Below are 24,759 nucleotides of genomic sequence, written 5' to 3' on the forward strand. Positions count from 1 at the left end.
TTCATTTGTGGACTACTAACTGTCTATATTAAATTTAATTGGAATCATTTGCATTAATATTCATTTTACACCATAGTATAAAAAAGGTTTTTTGTTCTGTGTTATTTAATTTTGTTTATGATTTTCTTAGGTACTGATTTGTGAACATTCCCTTTATTTCGAGTTCCAAATTTACTGTTAGCTTCAGTTGTTAAGCTATTATATTTTCTTATTATATTCAGGCATCATATACTTCCCAAAACTTCTGTAACTTAGCCGGCTTTTGCGTTTCCTATTATTTGTAAAATCTGCTTTGCTAAAAATTTCCTTAATGTCTGTATCACTTTATCTTACATTCCTGTGTTAGGATCCGAAGTAAATACTGCTATTATAAATGCTTTTTTTTTTCTTTTTTAAAAACTCTGTGATGATTTGTTTGAAAGAAGATGTTATAAAAGCAGACTAATTAAACAAACTGCAATTTGGATAGCAGAGGGATGTTAATTCTTGAAGCGAAAATTCAGTATCCTTCATATTCCATGTTGCTACATGTAGACATTTCATGTCTTTAAATTGAAAATGCTTGTGACACCTGTTTTCACACTATTTTTAAATCTTTTGTATCAATGTGGCTTGTAGAAGTTTAATAAAAATTTTTGCCAGCTTGTGTTGGTAATTGCAGGAATAGACTTGAATGAGATTGGAGAATAATTAAGAGTGTACATTAATGTCTTCGTAGGTGTAAAAACATATTTTGAGTTAAGAGCAAAGTTAGTTCATAAGCCTGATGATGATGATGTCATGTCTATGATAATGTGCATTTATATGGCTCCAAAGCTGTCGTAGACAGCCTTTGCAACTTCGACAGCCTTATCTGTATAGAATAGGTTCACTGGATCTTCTAAGCCGATGTTAGAAAGTTTGGCCTGGATTGCTGGACAGTTGAAGATGTGTTGACGAGACAGTGGGATGTCATCTGGGCAATGAGGACAAAAGTTGGTGTAACTACGCTGTCCGTCTGCAGAAATCCTCATCTCCTTTAAGTGGTTTGTCCTAAGTTTGGTTATAGTAGTCGATATGGCTCTGTCACATTTCAAATCCGGAATGGAGTTTCTTTTTGCTTATTGATCGATTAGTCTTCGGCCAGCAACAGCGTTGGCGTCAACGAGGGTTAGGGAGTTGGATGTTTGAGGAGAATTACGGGATGCCTTTGCAAGCTCATCAGCCTTCTCATTACCAAAAATATTTACATGAGCTGGTATCCATTGTATGCAGGATCTTTGGGCAGCAATGATTTTGTTTGTGAGCTCGATGACCTAATGGCTAAGTTGACATTTGCCCTTCTGGATCGCCTCCAATGCTGATCTGCAATCAGAGAAAATGATGATGCCTCTGGAACTCTGGTTCTCCCTAGAAAGATAAATCTCCAGAACGCGACCCCCTCCCGCGGACCAACAGGCAGAAGTCCAACCTCTCGAGGCTCTGGCAATCCCCTCTTCTATGAATTGTGCAATGTCATCTAGTTCATTAGCCTATCTCTTTGAAGTTTTATTTGAATTAAACAATGACTTGAGTGACGCAAATTGTGGTTTGCATGCACTTTACACTTTATCTGCAATCCTATTAGCCATTTTCATGCCATCCAAATGTATTTGACCTGACTGACTTTTTTCATATTTATTAATATTTACATTGAATAGTTCATGAGAAACTAAAAAACCGAATGAATTGGAAAAAATTAAATGGAAAGGTAATAACTGCTCTAGTATTGTAACCCACTTAGAATTTTCTAGCATGTAATAAATAAATGAGATTTGAAATGTTTGTAATTTTTGTCTTATATTTATTTATTTAATCCTTTTTGGATGGGAGGGGCGTAATGTAAATGTTGTGATTACTCATTGGGTTCATATGTTTGACAGTCACCCTAGTATAAATTATTATATGAATGACGAAGTAATGATGTAGAACAACTTCATTGCTTTCTCATTTCTAATGGTATGCTGAGTAATTTCCTAAATATGAAAACACATTCAGAATTGTTGGTCAAAATGTATAATGTTAAGGACATTTTGTTCTTTTTGATAGGTTGTTCATTTCAAAGCTTTTCTGATAAAGACCTAATTGCAGCAGATCCTGATGTAAAAGATACTGTTGGAAAAAGTCAAATTATAACTACAGATGAAATTCTAAATGCTCCCACCGAAAAACCAATAGTGGATTCTACATTAAAAGAAACATCAGTTGCTCCACCACTAAAAGAGCCTTCTCATCAGAGTGTTGTTGATTTTGTAGATATTGCAGAAGATGAATCAGCTGTTGCTCCACCACTAAAAGAGCCATCTCAAAAAAGTGTTGATTTTGTGGATATTGCAGAAGATGATATTGCTGATGCTCCAATGGAAGATCTCAGCAACCCAAGTACTATTAAAATTGATAGCGGTTTCACAATTCCTCCCGCAGATGAATGTTCTAACCAGGTAACGATCAAAGCAGCTGATGATGCAAAATTTCTCGATGAGCATTCACTCCCTTCTCCTGGTACAAATATTGGTAGTTCTAGAGGTACTGTTCAGAAAAGTTATCCCAGAGTTAGTTTCATTCCCCCTAAACCCAAAGATCTTCATACAAAAACTCAGCTGTTACTGCAAGAGCTGGATCAGTTATGTAATCGAAAGTCAAGCAGTGACTTTGATATTAAAATAAAAAGGCCTCAGCGAAGTAAATATGTGTTCACTTCAAGACTGTCCTCTAAATGTACTAGTACTGACGTCCAGGAGCTTTCTGGTGATCCTGGTATTGGTGAATTACCATCTGGACATTCAACTGCTGGAAAGGCATGCTCTCTCTCTATTTGTGAAGAAACTTATGAAGAATTTTCTCATGCTCTTCAAAAAGGTATTTTATTTATTTATTTATTTATTTGTAAAACAATAAATATATTATTCAATTTCAAACTAATTAATTTAATTTTGTTTTAATCATTTCAGACACTACTGAAGACTTTGGAGAACGTAAATGCTTAATGGTAAATTACTTTCCATGCAAATGATTTTTAATTGAAGTTTTGCATAATATACTTAAAAATGTGTATGTGTTCAAATCATTGTGCAATAATTGATTTAAATGCAGTAAATGGCAAGTTTTTTGATCTGAAGGAGAAAAAATGTTTGATACTCATTTATAGCTTCGGTGTAGTTTTTCTTCTCTTGCCTATAGTGCCATAGCATGATTTGAAAATGAATTACCACCAATCTAATCTAGGAAAATGATTTTTTTTTCTAAAATTATTGAGTAACTGTAGTTTTCATTCATTGTAGTAACAGAATATATTATATGAAGAGTATGCATTAAAAATAAAAATTACACTAGTTTTAAAATACAAGTGCTACATTTTATCATCAATTTACTGTTGATTCAAAAAAGAATTTTACAATAATATGAGAAATTAAATTGAGAATTGAAACTTATCATAGTAAATATTTGTACTCATAATAAAGAAAATTAAATTCAAGAACATTGCAGTATCAGCAGTATGCTAACATAAGTTGTTTTCTGCAAACACTATACTTTACATGGGATTGCACACTGTATCTCTTTGTTTCCATAAGTATCTCACTTAAGCTACAAAATTCTCTAAAACATTCCTTCAAGCATGGAATGCAGTTACCTACATTAGTAAAATTTTAAATGAAAGAGCATGAGCCCGGAGAATATGACATTGAAATAAACCTATTGTACATGAAATACACCACCAGCTCAGTCAATTCCAGCCAAGAACTGCAGTTTCGTGCTTATTAGCACTCATCAGCTCGGCATACGAAGTGACTGAGCTGGAGGTGGAAAACCTGTTAAGGAAGCCAAGAGTGCCAAACCAAACTGGTAGCTAATACAGAATTAACACTGACCATCTACTATTGTAGATTTTATTTTATTATTATTTTTTTTAATTTTCAAGGCTTTAATTTAAGACTTTAATTTTTTTAAATTCTGCTGTGCAATGTAAACATGCATAAAATATAAATACTTTTTACTTTGTTTCTAGATGCTTAGTTTAGTCTGTGTAATTTTAATCTATTTAAGTGTGTTATTTCATCTTTGTTAGTTTTTTTTTTTTTTTAAATGTGTATGTGTGTGTGTGCTATTTTTCTTTTTCCTTCTTTTTAAAACCCTTTTTTTTCTTTCCATTTTAGGAACATGAAAGTAGTCCAAAAGTAGTAGGAATGTTTGAGAGTTCCCCACTTGGAAGAGCAGACCATAAAACTTTTGCCTTTTCTAATCCTGTCTCTAGCGAATATTGTGCACCTATAGATGGAACTGTGACTGATAATAAAGTAATATCCTTCCAATTCTCTGAACCAAATATGGAAAGTACTGTTATCAAAACGCCCCTAGGTGAGCAAAATGATCGAAATATTATTGAAAAGGCAGAAGATGTATGTGATAAATCAGGCAAAATGTCTATAGAGATCAATAAGGATCAAACTATTGTTCAACAAGGCATTGATTTGACTCCTGTATCAGAATCATCTCACCAAAAAAGTAAAAAAGTTACTTCTAAGGTATCAAAAGGGAGAAAAGGTAAGAAATTTTTGTCAAAGTGCCTGATCCTCCATTGAGCATTCTGCTTACTGTATTATTATTTATTTATTTCCCTCATTCTAAAATGGAGGGAGTGAAAAAGAGTTTATATTTACAATAATTTGCCAGTGGCATAGGATGCTCAACATATGAAAATTACTTTTCTTCATAAATGTTTGATTTTTTACAAAACAAAAAAATAGGTAAAAAGGGTGGTTGGCCCTTATTTGTTGTTCATAAAAAAATTGACAAGCACTGTGAAGAAATTTTTCTGCTGTGGGTTTTCTGTAGCACTCAAAATATAATTTATTAATGAAGAAAAAAGGTTGATGACATGAATGCAAAGTGTATAAATACATGAACTTGATTTTCCCCTCAAATGCAATGTTGATTGCTAATTAAAAAAAAAAAAAATCCCCTGCATTTTTTGCATACTCACTTCTGATTGCATTGTTTAGCACAGGAGTTCTCAAAAAAATTTTCGCCTCACGGCACCTTTTTAAGAATTAGAATCTTTTCTAGGCATCCTAATCTATCTGTATTATATACATATACGTTAGGGTGCGTCTTATTTTTGAAGATGTTATTTTTTCATGAGGCACCCTCTCATTTTGTTCCTTTGGATGAAAAAAAAAATCATATATCTTAAGAATAAAAATTGATTAAAATTTAGAGGTTGCTACCATTGCTGCAAAATTTGAAATCTAACTTTTTTTTTGCATCGATTATTATAATATTTATTTATGTTACCTTTTTGTCATTAATTGTAATTAGTAATAAACTAGATTGTTACTGACTTTGAAATTAATTCATCTTATACATATAAAATCTGAGTATCTATCTATCTATCTATCTATGTCCAAGCTTCTTCTCCCGAACGACAGTGAACTGACCATCGAACCAGGTATCGATGGATTCGTCATCTTCCCGTCTTCATGTTTGGCTATTTAACATAATCCTCCGATAATAATTAGCGGAGATATCAATTAAAAATTATTAATTATGACTCTTAGATTTCAAAATAAAATCCATATTTTTCGAAGGTTTTCCTCCATTCAAATTATTATTCAGTGCTTCAACTCAACTTTCCGGATGAACGCTTTTATTAAAATTTACAGCGTGAAGAAAATCATTGAGATGAAAGATCTGTTGCCATTTCTTTTTCTCGAATATGAACAGGTAAAATTCTTGTTTTTGTTTTGAGGCTTTTCCTGTAATCAGGGGATTTAAAATGTTTACTTTATGGGGGTTTTCCGCAATCTGCCACAAAATTTCACTGACTTTTTTTTTTTTTTGGTTCAAGCCTGATTGTTAAATACGCGTCACATGACGTAACTTTCATTTTCGAGGAGGACCGTGCACGTCGTAAAGTAAATGAGTGATTTACAAGTAATTTGAGTTCTTTGAGGGTTTGTACCTGGAAAACGGATTGATGTAATTCTTGTACGACCATGTGGATAGAATCCATCCAAATATTTATCTGAGTGGTATGTTGCATTAATAAACACCCGGGCAACGCCGGGTAGTAGACTATTTTATGTAAAAAGCGGATTGTTATTGTGCATAAATATTTCCGATATAGTCTATCAGATGTAATTCAGTTTAACGTGAGTAAAGATTATAGTTGATAATGCATATATTTTCCCCTTTTGTGCTGACTGAAAATGTACTCATAACTTGTATCATTGATAACGATTATTAACGTTGATGAGGTGTTTTGGCAAAAATATGTTTTACTGGTGTTTTGCAAACCTTGCTTTACGCGCATTTATTTATTCCTTAACGCGTTAGAAACTAGTGTCAGTGTACTACAAAAGCATCAACTGGACTGCTCTTACATTTTTTAGGTAGCCCGTGCAACGCCGGGCACGCAGCTAGTATTTTATTAAATCATGTTAATTAACTGTCGAATCAACTCTCAACCTCTTAACTAACTGTTGATTAGCAACTCAAAGAAACACAAGTTGTCAGTTAAGAATTCAAAAAGAAAATTAAAAGTGCTCTATTTCAATAATCAAAAACAAAATTATTGGAATCCATCATTAGATTATTTGCTTGACCTTGCTCTTGCTGATGATCCTTTACGCAAGATTTCACTTCCAGGCGAGAAATTATTTCTAACTGAAAGAAAACTAGGAGGACAAGGCGAAATTGGTAACAAATAAATCTCTATTTAAAAAGGCAACAGAACTTGCGTGAAAAGGAAAAATTTTGAAAGAAAGAAAATCATGAAGAATCTGAATCAATTGTAGTGATTTTTTTTTATCCTCTGTTGTAACTGTATGTACTTTGAGTGATTCTGAAGAACAAGAATTTGCAATAAAGTTTATCCAGATTTGGTCTTTTGTTGTTGAAAAGCATTTTCACTTACAAGAAGGAAACTGTTATTTCAAGTAATTTTATTTGACATCTAAGTGTCATTTCTGAAGAGACACACAAACTCCAAGTTGGTCTCTTTCTTAAAGAAACCTAAAAGAACAACCCCTCCAATGAAACACTGTACAGCAGATGTTGTAGAACTAAAATCAAAGGAAAAACATAAAGGATTTCATTACTAACATTCAGATTTTTCACCATAAAGGTGTTTTCATCAAGTTTTTTTTTGAAGATATATTATCAAATAGTTTGGATGATGAATAGAATCAGAAAAAGGCTTGTATATTTCACATTACTAGAAACAAAGGGGAAAAAATTTCAATATTTGTGAATGGGGGGGGGGGGTAAAAGATTGAAATTGTGAACCCCAATGATATGAATGGCGTAGTGGAACTTTTTTCAATGAACGTAATTTTAATCGCTGGTACCAACCTCTAAATTTTGTTCAAATTCTATGAAACTTTTAAGTGGGTGTTTTTTCTTTAAAAGGAAGCAATTAAAGGGGTGCCCCATAAGAAATTCAAAAATTTTTCAAAAAGTGCATTATAAGATGCACCCTAATATACGTATCAAAATTCACTCCAGGGCTTAGAAGCCTTATTTAAATACGTATATTACCAATACAGCAACAACGTTGACCTTACTGGAGTATGAAACTGTACGAGTTTTGTTTCCGAAATGTTTGATACATGGACTTTTCATATTGCGGCAGATAGCAAGTCAAAAGTCTACTTCTTGTTTCACTCTCTATAACATGCCATGATGAATCAAAGAAAATGAGGTTATGATCTTATGGTATAAATCTTACAAATTATGTGATCCGTGGGGCACAAACTCACGATCTTTGATGTAACACCATAAATAAATCGCTTGGAGTTAGCTCCCGAGAGCATGGTGGCCATAGAAGAAGGTAATTGTCGACAATTTCGACGACTAGGAAGCTCGTTATTGAAGAAAGCAAGAACATCTGTCAGATAATGGGAAAATGAATGACCATAATTTCTTAAATAAGTTCACGCCCTGAGGGAATTGCCACAAAACCCAGACACTTTGCGGCACCCCTCGCTAATTCTTGCGGCACCCTGTTTGAGAACCCCTGGTTTAGCATGTGTTTCATAAATCATGACACCTCCAACAAAGATAAACTATACTGAGCCTTAAGGTCACTTTCAGATTGTTTCTCATAATTTTTGTTGAACATTGGTAATTTAATTTCAGTGTGGTTTTTGATAAAGGTGTTAAATTTAGAATTTTTGGAATTTCTTGACCACGTCTTTTCTTTTTTCTCCTGATAGTCGATTCCTATGTTAGTAGAACTCTCAATACATGTTTGTCTGGTAGTTTTTTGTTTTCTGGATCACTTGGCACATTTGAGATCTTGGCAATTATTTTCCATTTTGTTAATTTTCTCCATGTCACACCCATGGTCTTGGATTTTGATAACTTCTCATATTTGTTTCTTTTATGTATTCAAGAAAGTATGCAAAAGATATTTGATGAATACTTAACGTTTGAGTTTTAGAGCCTGTTAAAAGTTTTTGGGCTTTCCAGACTTTGATGACTGGATGAGGAAGCTACACTTTGTTCTATTATGGAAAATAAATTAAAGTCATTGCTTACCAATCAGTATTGTTAAAAATTTTCTGAGTGTAATTTAATGTGCAAGGAATCGAGGGAAAAAATCAATCCATTAAGTACATTTTTGCACTTGGACACACAAAAATATTCTGAAATTATGGAAAAAAAATTAAATGATGTTTAGAGCGCTATGCCAAATAGAATATTGCTTAGAATGAAAAGGAATAATCAAACATTACCCCACCCTCCAAATGTTGTTCTAAAATATATGTTCAACATTCTACCACATAAAGAAGAAAATAAATAAATAAATTAAAATGGCGAGATTTTTCACTCATTAGTAACAATACATTTCACACACAAAAATAATTCTTAAATCACTTGCAATTAAAAATATATTTTTTGCCTTGGTAAGTATGAAAAATGGACATTGAGTAATCCGCAAATATTTCACACAAACTCCTTATTTAAAAATTCTATGAGTGCTTTAACTCCATAAAAATGTAGACAAACAAACATGCATTCTTGAAAAATGAGAAATGTTAAAAATAGCTGTTTTGAAAAAAAAACGCATTCAAACATTTTTGCTGTGCTGTAATATGAGAAATGTAGTAATGAAATTGAAATTAGAGGGTGAGCAAACTGCAACTCAGCATAAAACTAGATAAAGCATGGTTTTCTCCATACATCTGTAATGAAATGCCTGTACAGATATTGAATTAATTTTGCATTTTTTAAAAAATGCAACACTACCTCCTGTTTTTTTTTTCTTTTTGAAAAATTACTATAATATTTTTGGCTAGTTTCACTTCTAGTGCCTTGATATTGTTTAGCTGTCAAGTTATTAAATGATATCACTTAATCATTCATTACATATGATTTCATTTTGCATTATAGGTAAACGTACTCAAAAAATAGAGTTTTCTTTTTCTGAGCCTCATTCTCCTGCTGATTCAAAAAGTAAGTACATGGATCCTTTCATTTCAATATTTTTCTATTCTTAGAACATTGTTTCTTCTGCAACACCAATGTTGAACTTTCATTGTCTTTTTCTTGCAGTTGATATTTATGAATAGAAAAGAAAATTTAGAATATATGTATAGTCATACTTTTCTTAAATGACATGTATTTATATTTAAGCTGATTTTTTTTTTTATAATCTATTGCATAGGTTTTATGTTTAAAAATATTGATTGGCCTACAAAGAGATAAGCCTAATATGATATTCCCCATCATAGTGAATCACCTGTAGACCTGCACTCTGTATATTATTTATAATATATAATTTATAACATAAATTTTAGTGTTCATAATATAATACTGAAAACCTACTAGCTGTTGCTTTACTTAAACATGTGGTAAATATTTTTTTTTCATTCAAGTTACCTTCATGTCATCGTAAAATGATTTACCAAGAACGTTTCTTTTCAGTACTTGAAGCATTAGCTTCACCTCCTGAACATCCAGTGCCTACTTTCATGTTCTCCCCTCCTCTGACAAGAGGAAGACTGAGGCAGAAAACGTTAGATGGAACACTAAATAGCTCACTTGCATCGATTACATCGGAGACATCATTCTCCAGTGCAAAGAAACCACCCATAGACCCTCTGCTTGAATCAATAATGAGGGAGAAATCATCCATGTCTGCTCAGCCTGAAAATGCATCGTTCAGAAAGCCTAAGGCTTCAGCAAAGAAAGCAACTGTGAGAAAATCAAGGTATGAATTATTTCTAGATTTTTTTTTTTTTTAATTTAACGTTTCAGAAGTTCTTGCTCTGTAACCAGGTCATTTGTCTTATTTACACTGATCCTGTGGTGTAGCTAAACAAGTTTTTCTTGTTAGAGATTTTTCCATTAAAGTGTGGGTCATGATGATCATGCTCCCCCCCCCCCCATTAATAAGACCAGACATAGACTGAAACTGCATTTTTCGTACTCCCACTTTGAAAATTTACTGGGGAAGAATCCCAGATTGCTTATTTGTGCCTGAATGGTGCTTATGACTTGTCCCTTCCTATGTATGTGCTCATCCTCATATATATAATGGCCAATGATAGAGTATCGCTTCTGACGTCATCAACAGTGAAACTCACGCCACGGCATGATGATTTGATAATATGTTTTGGTAATGTTTGACATGCAGGGAAAGGCTTTTTAGTGACAAGGGCGAACTGAATCCGATAATTTAACTGTTTTACTAGTAACACTGAGTCATTTCAGGGGAATGAAAAAATGTAAAAATGATCAGCAATGAGCGCTATCGACTGGAGCTTACGGTTCATCCTCTGGAGTTAGGGTTAAAATGTCAACTCTCAAAATATCACCAAACAGGCAATGGCTTTGTTCAAATGTAGAAGCAATTTTCACTCGTCATATCTTGATTGGTGGTTTTCTAGTATTTCATTAATGAACACCTCCAAAACCAGAGCTGGATCCATTCTTGTTCCCATGAGACTAGAGAGTTGATTTTTTTTTTTTTTAATTTCCCTCTCATTATCTAAGCATTTTCTTGTGAGCCTATATAACATTACAATGCAAATTCTTTCTTATATTTCTGAGAATTAGAAAACATTGCTCTTATTTTGTATTCAATTTTTATTACAAAAAAAATATTTTTCTGTTGTACAGAAATAAGAGTGATTTAAATATAACATTTAGCTACAATCATTGAGAAATCAGGCCAATTTAGTGACTCAAAAGCAAACAAATGGGCTCTAAATTATGTGTGGGAGATCATGATTTAGGTATTTTAAAAAATCATATTTTTCACTGTCATCGATACAGTAACTCTGAACCCATGGGTTTTAGTTGCTTTGAATGAGGAATAGGTTTGAATACCTTTCTTGTTGTCTCGTGTAGAAAAAGAGCAAAAACCTTGCATTTCTGAATGATATTTTCTCAAACTGCCCATGCTCGAGCTCAATAAATTTTGATGATTTAGGTTTTAGTAAATATTTCATAAAAGTTTGGTGGTTTTTTGTTACATTAATTAATTTAATTTTTTGGATGCCATTTAAAAGTTGTTTTTTGTTACAGTCAAACCTGCTTAATGAAATAGGTGTTTTGCCGCGAAAGAAAAATTCTAATAGATAATGGAATAATTGGTGATCAAAACCATAAATTACAGCGGCTTGATACATTAAAAATTTATTACATTAAATGGAATATTCTTGTGACCATTATTCCAACCAGGGTTGGCAGGTTTCTGCTAAGGTGGTCAAAACCATTGCTTAAAACCCATGTGGCAAAAACTGGTCGAAACTCAGAAAACAGTATAAAAGAAAAAACTAGCACACAATAGATAATGCATTGGGCAAACAATTTAATGTTAACCCAAGGACAATTTATTTACAATGTAATCATCATTCAAAATCAAAAGGATTCTTTGAAGATGAGCAGAACTCACAGGCTTTATGATCAAGGAACAAGCAAAGTTTGAAACATTCGTTTATTGCTTATTTTATTAAACTGGTCCACCAAATAGTAGCTGGGGTAATTACAACACTTGTCTGGAAAAATGTGTTTTAGGAAAGAGTGCTGACTATGTTTTGAAAAGCTATGGTATTAGGTACATAATCTGGGTTGATGTTGGTAAGTGAAATTCTGGCACTTCATTCTTGACCACATGACAATCAGTAACTACCTGTTTAAATCTGTTAGTTACTTCTTTTCATAAGAACCCATAAGATTCTTCTCCTTTGTTACAATAATCCAAACATCATAGGCATCTGTAATTGAACAGTTCTCTTTCTAAACTAGCTGTGTCGCCCAGCTTTGCGTGGTCTACCTCGAAAATAAAAGTTAGGTTAAGTGACGCGTGTTCAACAATCAGGCTTGAATGACAAAATAATAATAATCATAACAATCAGTAATATTTTGCGACAGATTGCGGAAAAATAACCAAAAAGGAAACATTTTAAATCCTCCGATTATAGGAAAAGCCTCAAAACAAAACCCAGAGTTTGATTTGTTCATATTCAAGAAAAAAAAATGCCAACAGATCTTTCTTAATAATTTTCTTCACGCTACAAATTTTAATAAAAGCATTATTATGGAAAGTTGAAATGAAGCACTGAATAATAATTTGAATGGAGGAAAGCCTTCTAAAAATAAGGATTTTATGTCAAAATCTAAGTATCCTAACTAATATAGTTTTTAATTGATATCACCGCTAATTATTATTGGAGTATTATGTTAAATAGCCAAACATAAAGACGGGAAAATTACAAATCCATCGATACCTGGTTTGATGGTCAGTTTACTAGTGTTCGTGAGAAGTAACTTGGACATAGATAGATAGATAGGTACATACGCTCAGATTTTAATTATACTAAAGAGCAATAGGTTTTATTTTTTACAATGGTGAAATGGAGTTACAATTTTTCATTTTACTTAAACTCATGTCATATAGTAAGTATTAGAACTATTAATGTCTTTTAGTATTTGCCAGTTTCTGCCACTAGTAGGGGGGGGGGGGAAAACAGTCTGCCAGCAAAAAGTCAACCTTGATTTCAATAAGCAGGTTCGACTGTAAATCTGCTTAACATATCTTGAAATTTATCGTTATGATTAATAGGGTTCTACAAAAGAAACAGATAAATACAGCAGTGCCAAGCACATCATCGTCATTACTAGAGCCTGTAAAGGAGTCTTCTACTTTGGAAACCCCGAAAAATACGTCTCCAAGACACTCTTACTCTACGCGACATTCAATGGTGCTAAGACAGTCAACATCAGGACACAAAGATCGCAAACTCTTCTAAACATTTTTATGTAAATTTGATTTTTTAAAACAGAATATAAGACTGTTTAGTAGCTTTAAAGCATTTCTTTAGTTAAATGATCATTTTAACTTTTGAAATATATATATTTACATATTGATGTTAATCATTGCATTTGTACATTGATTTTGAAATGAATTATTAATAATGAATTGCTTTTTCTTTAATAAAAAATAATATTTATGTATATGATGTGGCTATATATTCCTGTCTTAACACTCCTTTTTTGTACTTTAGAATAAACTAAGTAATAAGGTATTTTTACAACTGAGCTGGCTGTATTAGCTAACACTAGTGTAGACCCAGCATCATAAAATTGGTTTAGAATAAAATTGAAACATTATTGACCACTCACCCGGTGTACAGAACATCGGGTCATTTATCAAATTCTTACCAAGTAACTAAAAGGAAATTACATGATTATTTGCTGATGCCTTACATTTCTTTGACTTTAAATCCACTAGACATTTAATAACAGAATTTTTTTTAAAAATACTTAGCACTTTTCATTATGCACTCAACAGAACAAAATAACTTTTCTTGGTCAGAAAGGACAATTTAAGTATTCCTGTAGTTTTCAAAAATTCCAAGAAAATGACACCACAAACGAATTGAAAGTGCGGTTTTAGTGCAAATGTATTTCAGAAATCGAATAATGTTACCAACACGATATTTCACCTTATTTTTTCCATATAAATGCTCCGTATTAAAAGGGAAAAAACATATATATATATAAAACTAGTTGCACTAAAAATTAATCATTGTTCCTCTTTAGGATTTATTTGTTTGCTAATTTAATTAAAACCGTTTAAATATAAAAGGTTTCCCAAACAAATCTATGTTTCGAAACATACAAGTTACACGTGATAAAGATCCTAATATGTCTCTTTACTTAGCCCTGTAATTGATTATTGGCATAGATGAGAGCAATGATAGGAAATACATTTCATTCTTGCTCCAGAGAAGCCATCATTCAAAATTTTCATTCTAATTACTATTAATATTACTGTTGTAAGGCAACGAATATTTCTAACAATGGGTTTTATATTTAATCATTTAATGGGGAGATTACGTGAAATTTGTTGTTTTCCATCCTAACCAAAATCATCATTTTATTTTAGAATTTTAATTTTTCAGCAGTAAGCTGTACCTTAAGATTAAGCAAATTATTTGGTGAAAGCCCGAAGTCTCTAAGTGGTCTAGTTGCAGAGATATAAGCAAAAGCAGACATCATATTTTTACGTGACAAACATGCCAAGCATAATAAAAGTGCTTAAAAAGATGTCTTAACTCAGGTGGAATCTTAGCATTAAAAGTAAACAACAATCTTAATTTCGCTTTAAACATGATATATATTGTTTGATTTGTTTACAAAACGTATCTCAAGAATTATTTCTTGATGGAACTTATTATTTTGAATCTATTTTATATTTGAATTTTACGCAACATTAAGACTTAACAAGCGATTTTCACACAAAGTTGGGTTTTAAAAATAAAAAGGGTAACTTGTAAGAGATAATTTCAATGAATAATATTAGTTTTAAAGATTTTTTGAAATTGTATGATAATATTTTTAGTTATTGATGTTTTTATTGTATGACTGCAGTTTAAACTGCATGAATTCACTTTTTTACAATGTGATACATTGTAACATGGTGTAAGGTTGGCCACATATCACAGTATAGAAGTTCTTACATTGCCTAAACCTGAAGGAAATATTAAAAGTCATTTTAGCCACCATCATGTTTCCAGATAGCAAAAACTATTACTTCGGGGAATTCAAAAATGTCTTATTTTGTTACATTTGGTTTGAGTCTATAGTTCCATCCTTTGTTGCAAAAAAATAAATAAAAAGTGGATATGCCAATTAGATATTGGTATCAAGATTCAAATGAAGAAATAATACAATATTTATAATTAAGTTTTGTGTAGACATTCAACAACTGCTAATTTGTTCACAAAGTTTTGTAAAAGCTCAACAGAACTGAATTTACATAATATATTATACAGCTTGCTGACAGTTTTAATGGGATAAATCAGTTTTTCTGAACTAAAACTAACTAAATCAGGCTCCTAACTTGCCAAGAAATTATGATTAATCCACAATTGTTCACAACCCGAGATTAAAAAATAAATTATAATGAATACAGTAGACCCTCGATTAATGCGGGGGGTTACGATCCACGGAAATGCTGTGTAAATCAAAACCGCGTATATTGAGACCTAAAAGCAGTATTAAAATAGGGGTTTGGTTTCATGGATAAAAAAAACTTCATTCTAGTGATGACTAATTGTATAAAAAGCTCAATGTGTTCTTATATCGATTTCTATGCACATGTATAAAGAAAACATAAATTGATTTCGTGTTCTGTTTATAAAGAGGACCTGCTGGCTAGTCTTTTGGCAGTCACTAAGAAATTTTTCTCTGTAGTTCTTTGCAGAGTATTAACGCATCCATGATAACTTGCGTCATTTCTATGATAGAATCTTCCTTCTCTTACAAATCAGAAAGATAATTTCTATTGTCTAGGAATGGCTCAAAATTTTCAATGTGAACAGTTTTGGTTGTGTGTCACTGATATCGGTATCCTCGTTGGTTTTGGCCTCCTTTGTCTAAAAGCTCTTTTTCTAGTGAGTTCTGAACTGTGTGAGTTTAATAACTTTACTTCTGGAAAGAGCTGTGGAATCAATCGTATAAAATGTCTCCAGCGGCCCAAGCTCGATCATTAGCAGAATAAGTTATTGAAAATGTTAAATTTTAATTACTCTAACCTGTACTGAAATTGGTTTCTATTGGGAAAATATCTGAGCCCCCCCCCCCCTTAAAATTTTGCATATGAGCGGCCTTGTCTGTTTGCATTGCCGCATCCGTGTAAAATACAATAAAGGTGTCAAATCTGTAACCACGTAAAATAAACCGGAGTAAAACGAGGCTCGACTGTATAATTGATAAATTTGATATTAAGAAATGAAAGAGATCAATTTTTAATATTCATTTATTGGAATAATTTTAATATGTACAATTTTAAAACAGGTAGGTGAACAGTAGACCTAGTGACAGAAAAAAAAAATCTTAGCTCATGACAATCATTAAAAAGTTTAGCCCATGCTGTCATTCATTCAGTGTGAAGACAACATTGTTTCCAAAGACATAGAACATCATAATTTGTCTTTCAATAAGGGACCTTTTTTGCCAGAATATATTTACATCCTAAGTAAAAAATATGTACGTCAAAAGTTGCTTTTTTTTAATTTCTTAAATTTCTTAATGTCATCAGTTGGTCATCTACTACATAAAATCATATTTTGTCGAATGTCAATGTCTTAACATCCATAAGCTCATTACTTTATGCACTGAAAATCTTTGTAACCTTGAAACACGTATCTGCAGCCTTTTTTTTTTTATTCTAACATTGTTATTTTCATTCTAGCACAAAGATATCACACTGATGTAATGGGTTTTTGTAGAAGATTTCTCAGACTGCAATGCTTGTTATATCTTTCATAATAAATACTATAATGATGTAGCTATCTATCATATTAAATGACAAAGTAATACCAATAAAATAAAATTAACAATTCCATTGAATATAATAAAAAATTTTAAAAACTTTTTTTCCTCATTGAAAAAGCAGTAAATTTAAACATACATCCTTTTGGGCTAAGAGTGTCAATATACATTATCTTACAAGGTTACTTTTAATCTTTAATCAGTCAAGTGCAATAGCATAAATTGTTTAACTAGGATTGTTGAATAAAGCTGATTGTATGGAGCAGAACCATTCAAAATGGCCAATACTTTGAAACAGTTGAAAGATAAAAATTCTTACAGATAGGTCATTTTTAATAATTTTAAGAAGCATTGATGGTAAATTAAAAAAAAAAAAAAAAAAAAAAAAAAACTAACACAAATAAAACTTAACAGAGCAAATGGTACAGTTTGAATAATAGAAATCAACAAATGTTTACATATATTAGGTCTACTGGAAAATTCTGTCTGTTAATGAAAAGAAAGAAAATTATGTAGTTTTAAATATATTTAATAATATTTTCTGTACAATATATTTTCCATTGTCACTTATGAATTGTTGACAGCATGATGGGAATTTGTAAATGATATTTTGAAGAACACCTTGTTTTTCGAGAACTTGGGCATTGCTATTCTGACATCTTTTTCACTTTTGGTTTTCTGCAAAGATAGGAATAAACAAAAATCAAAGGGTGCAAGGTCTGGGGACTATGGTAATAGGCTGGAGCCATATTCAAGAGGAAGCAAATCATACTGCATCACAACAGTACATGACTATGTGCAGCTTTGGTGACTCACCAGAATATTTCCTCTCTAGTAAAATTGCTTTGTGAGGGTAGTAACAAAATGGTATTTCCCTAGTGGCTGAGAGCCACATTCGGGTATGAGAGTTTTATGTCTCCTGGTGTACATTTAGCATGGCAATAAAGATTTTGAAGTAAAAAAGTTACAATTTTTAAAATCACTCAATTATTTTTCTTTCCTTTTAAGTTCAAAAGTTTTCTTGGAGACGTTCCTCAAACTTTCCCTCCTGCTTAGCATCAAATATCGTCTAAAATACAGTAGGCGCCGCATAATGTGATCACGGTTAATGTTATATCAGAATCACAAAATCCCGTAACACTTGTATGTTAACACGCGTTAAAAAAGTCGGATATTGCAATCAGTGTCTTCATTTATTGTTCCCTTTTTGTTCCTCAATTAAGAGAAATACATACACAAACCCTGATAAGACTAACTTTCTATGTAGCATTTTGTGGTTTTCAATAGCAGTTCAAAATTTTTCTAGGAATAAAATTACAGAAAGTTTGCCCCCAGTGGCCACGCTGGACTTTAATATTGAGCAAAAGAAATAACTTTCTTTCGCATCTAAAAAAATTCAGTCGCTGCACATGTTGCAGGCATTGATGTAGGACCTCCATTGTTGCCATTACTTTGTAAGCTGTAAAAGAATAGTGTCAAGATTGAAAACAAAGCGAAGTAAAATTAAAATCACAAGCAAAACCATGCTGGAAAAGATAGAAAAGCTGAATGTACTTTGAAACTGCTTTACGAATGTTAGGGAAAACTGTCATATTTTACTTCATCTATTACTATGTTATTAAAAATTGCATAATTTAGCTTTAACTTTTTATAATTCAGATATTTCCATTCTGTTAATTTAATAATTTATAATTTAAAACTGCGTTCAGTTGAGTCATTGTTATTTTAATTTGAGGTTGCGAAAATAAATGTACCTTAATTGGAAAAAAATCATTTTGTGTCTCCTGGATTCTTTTCGGTTATTGTTATCAAATTATATCTGTCCCAAAGTGATCACATTAAACGGTGCCTACAAAGAGTGCCCATATGCAAAATTGTAAGGGGGGGGCTTAGATATTTTCCCCATGGTTTAGCTGGGTATTTTCTCCATGGAACCGATTTCAAGGCAGATTAAAGTCATTAAAATTTGAAATTTTTAATAACTTTTTCTTTAATGACTGGAGAAGAAATGTTTTTACATTTTTAAAAAGAAAAAACTATTAAAAGAAAGAAAGTTTTAATTTCTAAGGGGGGCTCATGCCCCCTCCCCCCTTGCCCCCCATATATGGGCGCCCTTGGCGCCAACTGTATGTGTTTTTAAAATTAAAATTTTGAAAAATAGCCAGGAATGTTTCCTTGAACCCATACCTTCCCATTTGCTACAAAGATGGTCTAGACAATCGTGCTTTTAAGACTTCAATTTCCTAGAAATTTCCCCAAACCTTCTTTTTTCTTAATATCACCAAAGACTGTCTAAAAGTGCGCTTTTATTTTCAACTTTAGTTGATTGGGGTCTTGTGTTTACATTTGTTTGGGAGAAAAAACCCTTCCGTTGAGAAAATTCTGCATGCGCCACTGCGTACCTGTATATAATAGAGGTAGACTGTAGTGCTGTGAGAAAAATTTTAATTCTACAAAGGGCGTTGCGAACCCCTAAATTAATCAAAATCTTGTTTAATTGACTTGCACTATTTTTACCTTCATTGATTGATGTCTGATACTGCATAATGTGGTAATGTATTGAAGATAAAATTTCACTTTTAACTAAATGAATCTTTTTTTTTTTTTGCTTTCTTCATTACAGTACGATTTGCCATAGATATGACTTTTTTTTTTTAAATATTGAGTTACATTGATATTCGTTTTTTGAGACACTTAAGATTTTCAAAAAAAAAAAATTCTTTTTGCTACAAAAATATCCAAGTTATTACAAAAATATGATTTCTTTTGATACAAAATTGCTAGTTTTGCTGATACAAGGCTGTACGAAAATGGATTTTAGCTTTCCACTCCAGAAAATGTTCAATCATCAAACAAGTAAATTGGAATGTCAAGTTACAAATATAATAATTATTGTTTTTATAAAGGTTAACTATTCTAAATCTTATAGCTAATGGAGTATGATTTTAAACATTTATATCATAGTGAAGAAATTCAATTAAATATTCTGTCATGGATCAGATATCCTCATTATTAAATATATTTTAAAAACCAAAACTAATTTCAAACGACACATTCAATAGAACCTTTGAAAATGAGTCATGCTTTTGATATAAATAAAATTTTGAACTTGATTTGAATGAAAATATAAAGTTTGAAAAAGATCAACCATGCATGAAAATCTACTTTTAAATTGAAGCATTTAGTATCAAAACTAGCTCACCCCCATTGATAGAAAAATTAGAGGAGAAAAAACATTTCATTCCCATCTCATTTTTCCATTTGAAAAACATTCGGTGTACGATTTTATTTTTATTTTCTGAATTTGTAGTAGTAATTATTTACAAATAAAATCACTTGGTTTGAGCTGATTTTGAAACAAAGGATCCTCATTTTAATTTTCCATTCAAATCCCAATTAATTAATGTGGTTTCTCACTTTCATGCCATGTACTAGCCTGTGCAATCAAAAATGAGAGGTTTAAGCAATTTATTACGATAGCGCAATTCCACGGGTAACCGACTGACATTTTTGAAGCAAAACCATATGTATTTTGTCTCATTCTACAAAAAAATGTATAATTTAAAATATATTTCCCCTCACTTATTGTTTTTTTAAGCTAAATTTAAAGGTGTAGTTAAATTCCCAAAATGACTTTTGGTTGATTTTTAAAAAATAGTTAAAAACCACCCAAACAATTTTAGGAATTCAATTACACCATTAAATTCAGCTTAGAAAGAACAATAAATCAGTTGAAAAGATTTTGAAAATTATGCATATTTTGCTTAGAATGTGACAAAATGCATCTAGTTTCGCTTCAAAAATGTCGGTCAGTTACCCATGGAATTGCCCAATTATGTTGTTGGTGTCACCTGTATAATTTTAACAGCGAAGATATAGTAAAAGCATGGATTGAGCTGATTTTGAAGTAAAAAGCGGTTTTCGACCCGATTGAGAGGGGCATTCATTCCAAGTTGCTTTGTAACGTGATAGTATAGACAAAGTATCAAATTATAAAGAAAAAAAGGATTTTAAAATTTCACAGATTGAGCTGGTTTTCATTCTAAACGCCTCAATTAATCTAACAATTTAAACTTTCTCTTCATGGTTACATAAATCACGCTTCCATCTTACCTTGAAAAATGAAATGAATATAACTGATTTTTTTTCTGAAACTAAGGAGTGGTTTAAAAATTTAATGAATGCCAATGCAATGATCATTAAAATACTTTTCTAAGAGCTAATTTTGAGCTGAAGCATAAGTACTAAACTGCTTCAATACAAATATTATCAGGGTGACGACAGATCAGGGAGATCAGGGAATTTCGAAAAAATAACAAAAAATCAGGGAAAATTTATTTTATGAAGAATTTTTTTTTTTCTTTGCAAAATTAAGTACCCTAATTCTCTACGCATTTTACGCCAATTATCTGTTCAAAAAAAAAAAAAAAAATTAAAATTAATGAGGTGCGATTATACACTGCCGCATATTTGTGCATCTTTGTTACTCAACGTCAAAGTATTGCATCTTACTTATTAACCACAGGATGAACTTCCTAAGATTGCTTTTGTGTCTGTAAAGTTTTCTTTTACCTAGGTTGAAGTTTGCTTTCACGCTTTCAATACTACGTAAAATAAACAACCCTACAGGCAAAGAGGAAACTGTCATTAATGCCTTAAATCCTTTGCCTTTATTCCATTGTCTCGAAGTAATAAGTGTATTGCAATCAGAATTTCAAGAAGAAATCTTTGTTTTTTGAATTATTACTGATAAAAGCTTAAAAGTTATTACTTCTTCGCGTTTTTAATGTAATTGCTAAAATTGAACTTTGAATAATAAAAAAAACTTTGTTTTTTGCCGTTATACTATTTGCTGTCACCACAGATTAGAAAGGTTTTATTTTTTCAGGCTTAAATGATTCTTTTATTTTAAAACCAAGTTGTATTCCTTTATATATTTAGAAATTAACCAATTGCTTTTTTTCCCCTTGCATTTTAAAGCTGTTTGTTACAAAAGCAAACAAAGATTTTTTTCGATACATACTAAAATCATTTGAAATAGAGTTAACTTGTGCACTTAAGTAAATATCTTTATTTTTTTATTGTTAAAATGCTGTAATCATTCATTAAAACCTATGTTCGTGATTAGAGAAAAGCTCCCTATGTATGGATGTCAAAAGGTTTCATCTGTTTTGCATAAATATGTCAATTGGTTATATAAGAATAACTACATTACTTCTATTATTTCACTATTACTTGTTTTTCTTACAACAATTATTATCCTGTTTGAAAATTCAGTTCAAAATAATTTCAATTACTTTTTAGTTCTATCATAAATACACATATGTTTTTAAGGGTGATTTTAATAGTTTCTAAAAATTTTAATGCTAAGTGGTTACTGGAAGTAAAGTATTTTTTTTTTTTTTTAATTTTTATAACTTTTCAAATACAAAAATTTAATTACTGTTTTGTAGGGGTTTTCCAAAAAAAATTTACTTGATATGTTTTTTTTTTTTAATTTTATTTAAAAAAAGCATCTTTTTAAAATTATACCTTTAGTTCAACAACTTTACACAACTTAAAACGTTTAAAATACTGCATTTTATACAAACATACAATGGATTTCAAGTAGAGCAAAGAAAGGAAACCATTATCATTGGTAACGTAAATCAGGGAAATTTGATGAACCTAATCAGGGAAATCAGGGAAAAGTCAGGGAACTTTTTTTCACAGTTGCTGTCGCCACCCTGATTATCAGAACAAAATTGGAATTTAGAAAGTTTTTTGATTAAATGCAATCAACAGCAGACACTTTGCTGCTGTAAAAATCAGCATTTACAAACGCACATTCACACACAAAAAGAAGAGAAAAAATGGAATTACACAAATTTTAAATAATGAGATAGTATCTTATATTGTATCACATTTATACATACATATAATATTCATCACCGTTTGGTTACATAAATATATCTATCTCTCTTTTTATTTGACAAAATCTATTTACATACTTTTACAAGGGATGCAACAAAAGACAAGTTTATTGCAATTTTGAAAAAAAAAAATATAGGTATATAATAATATTTGGCAATAACCTTTCAAATTTTATAACATTCTTAATATAGTTATCTTAATTAAGATAGCTTACAATAAAAAAAACATATATATCTCCAGTTTTAGAAAAAATAAACTAAGTTTAAACAATAACCTTTGTGCAGATAATGCAACTAAAGAAATAAAAGTAAATGATTCAATAAACACAATGTCACTGTTCAACCATATAAAAGTGACAGTGATGAAAGATGTCTTGGAAGATAAAAATGTTTCAAGCAATAACATCACTTAATAATACTCATTAGAACATATCTAACTGTATATGCAAAGGCTGCAAAACCCACAATAACAGCAACATTAGTGAGTGCACTTAATACAGCTTGGCCTTTACCAAGTTGAGAGTTGGGTGTCTCAAGTGTAAAAGCAATAGCACCTTCTAAACTGTTAGGCATATTCAGATGTTTCTTTTCACTAATTTTCGCTCTTGAGGCCTGTGTTAGAAAGAAAAAGGACTGAATTATAAACAAACAAATGTTTGTAGTTCAGTTTATTAATGCAAAAAAGTTAAAAACACTCTCTTGGAAATAAAAATATTCACAATGGCAAGAAAAGTAAGCATCTTTCCCAGAAACTAATTTTAAACCAATAGAATCACGTACAGAAATGCTTTACGGAAAATATAAAAAAATAAAATAGACTTAGAATTTTGAAAAACTTACATTAATCAAGAGAAGGTACCCAAAAGTATATGAAGTTCATTTCTCAAATACCTCCCCGCACATACACACCAAAAAAATAAATAAAGAAAGAAGAGAAAAAAATTGGTGTTGTGCTGGGTGTAGCTATTGTAGTATGATTTTTTGCCGCTGAACAAACCATTATGAGTACACTCAACCAGTGATTTCTCCCGCAAGATTTTTCACCATTTAAAACAAATATTTTTCATTTAAAAGTAATTTCATGGCTTTTTAAAATAAGTCCTTTGCTAACATGGCTCACATTTTACGTTTTTTTCGCTTCTGTTGGTAATTAGTGTTAGTTCATTATACTAGTATTCAGGGGGCTGTCTTAAGAGGTGCTGGCGACTGGTGCAAACTTTTTTGTGCTTTCCTCCCCCCCCCCTTTACATACGTAGAATGTTGGATCGGCAATGGAAATATGCTGAACATTTTTCTATTAATTATTAAATAATTTAACATATAATCTAAAATCTATGTTATAATAAAAGACAGAAATTAAAGCTAATGTGTTAGATAACTATTTTTAAAACAGAATGATGCTAAAAATAAAAGAAATGCTCAGCAGCAGCTTAGTTCATGCCCCCCCCCCCCCCCATTAATATCTTGGCTCTCGGGCGATTGTCCCCCTCTTTGAACGGCCCTGTCAGTATTTGAAATTTTCTTCAATAATAATTTTGTTTGAAAAATGATCCATAAATACAACAAGGTTTTTTTCCCCTCTTGTCATGATCTTGAATCCAAAAAAAAAAAAAAAAATCAAATTAATTGGGGGTTTTGCAACTTTTTTTATAAACAATTTTGAAATTTTTCAAATTCAGAAATGTGTATTTTATTTTGTTATTCTTCTTAGTTTATTTATTTTAATTTATTTATATACTTATTTTGTTATTTTTAATCCAATTGTATGTTTTAATACAAAAAATCAAATCCAAGTTTATGAGTGATAGAGGGTTCAAATTTTTCAAAGAATTTAATTGTATAATGAAAAATATATGAACAGGGACTAAAATTCAAATTTTTTGTTTAGCTTTTATAGAGGAGACTCTCCTTGAAGCTTTATGCATTTCCATTTTTACAGGGGACTTCAAGGAGAGTACAGAACAAATTTTGTCCACGACTGTCATCATGCCCTGAATTTGTGACCAAACTAAAATTTTATGCAGTGAAACCCTATAGCAAC

The 24,759-nt window shown here is 31.3% G+C and overlaps 2 protein-coding genes across 3 annotated transcripts in view; one reads left to right on the forward strand and one right to left on the reverse strand.

The window, feature by feature from the left end:
• The window catches only part of LOC129228516 (protein ELYS-like), an 85,291-nt gene extending 71,846 nt beyond the window's left edge, over positions 1–13,445 (forward strand). The window contains exons 31-36 of the mRNA XM_054863196.1: positions 2,068–2,877; positions 2,970–3,007; positions 4,173–4,560; positions 9,412–9,474; positions 9,946–10,231; positions 13,091–13,445. Of these exons, the coding sequence (XP_054719171.1) occupies positions 2,068–2,877; positions 2,970–3,007; positions 4,173–4,560; positions 9,412–9,474; positions 9,946–10,231; positions 13,091–13,277 (1,772 nt within the window). The 3' untranslated portion in view covers positions 13,278–13,445. The remainder of the gene's footprint in view (positions 1–2,067; positions 2,878–2,969; positions 3,008–4,172; positions 4,561–9,411; positions 9,475–9,945; positions 10,232–13,090) is intronic.
• A 2,839-nt stretch (positions 13,446–16,284) lies between these two features.
• The window catches only part of LOC129227269 (ubiquitin-conjugating enzyme E2 J2-like), a 60,880-nt gene continuing 52,405 nt past the window's right edge, over positions 16,285–24,759 (reverse strand). For both annotated transcript variants that reach the window (XM_054861788.1, XM_054861787.1), the window contains exon 7: positions 16,285–23,330. In XM_054861788.1, coding sequence (XP_054717763.1) covers positions 23,124–23,330 — 207 coding nt within the window. In that variant the 3' untranslated portion in view covers positions 16,285–23,123. The remainder of the gene's footprint in view (positions 23,331–24,759) is intronic.

Source organism: Uloborus diversus, chromosome 8, assembly GCF_026930045.1.
Source record: "Uloborus diversus isolate 005 chromosome 8, Udiv.v.3.1, whole genome shotgun sequence".
NCBI lineage: Eukaryota > Metazoa > Arthropoda > Arachnida > Araneae > Uloboridae > Uloborus > Uloborus diversus.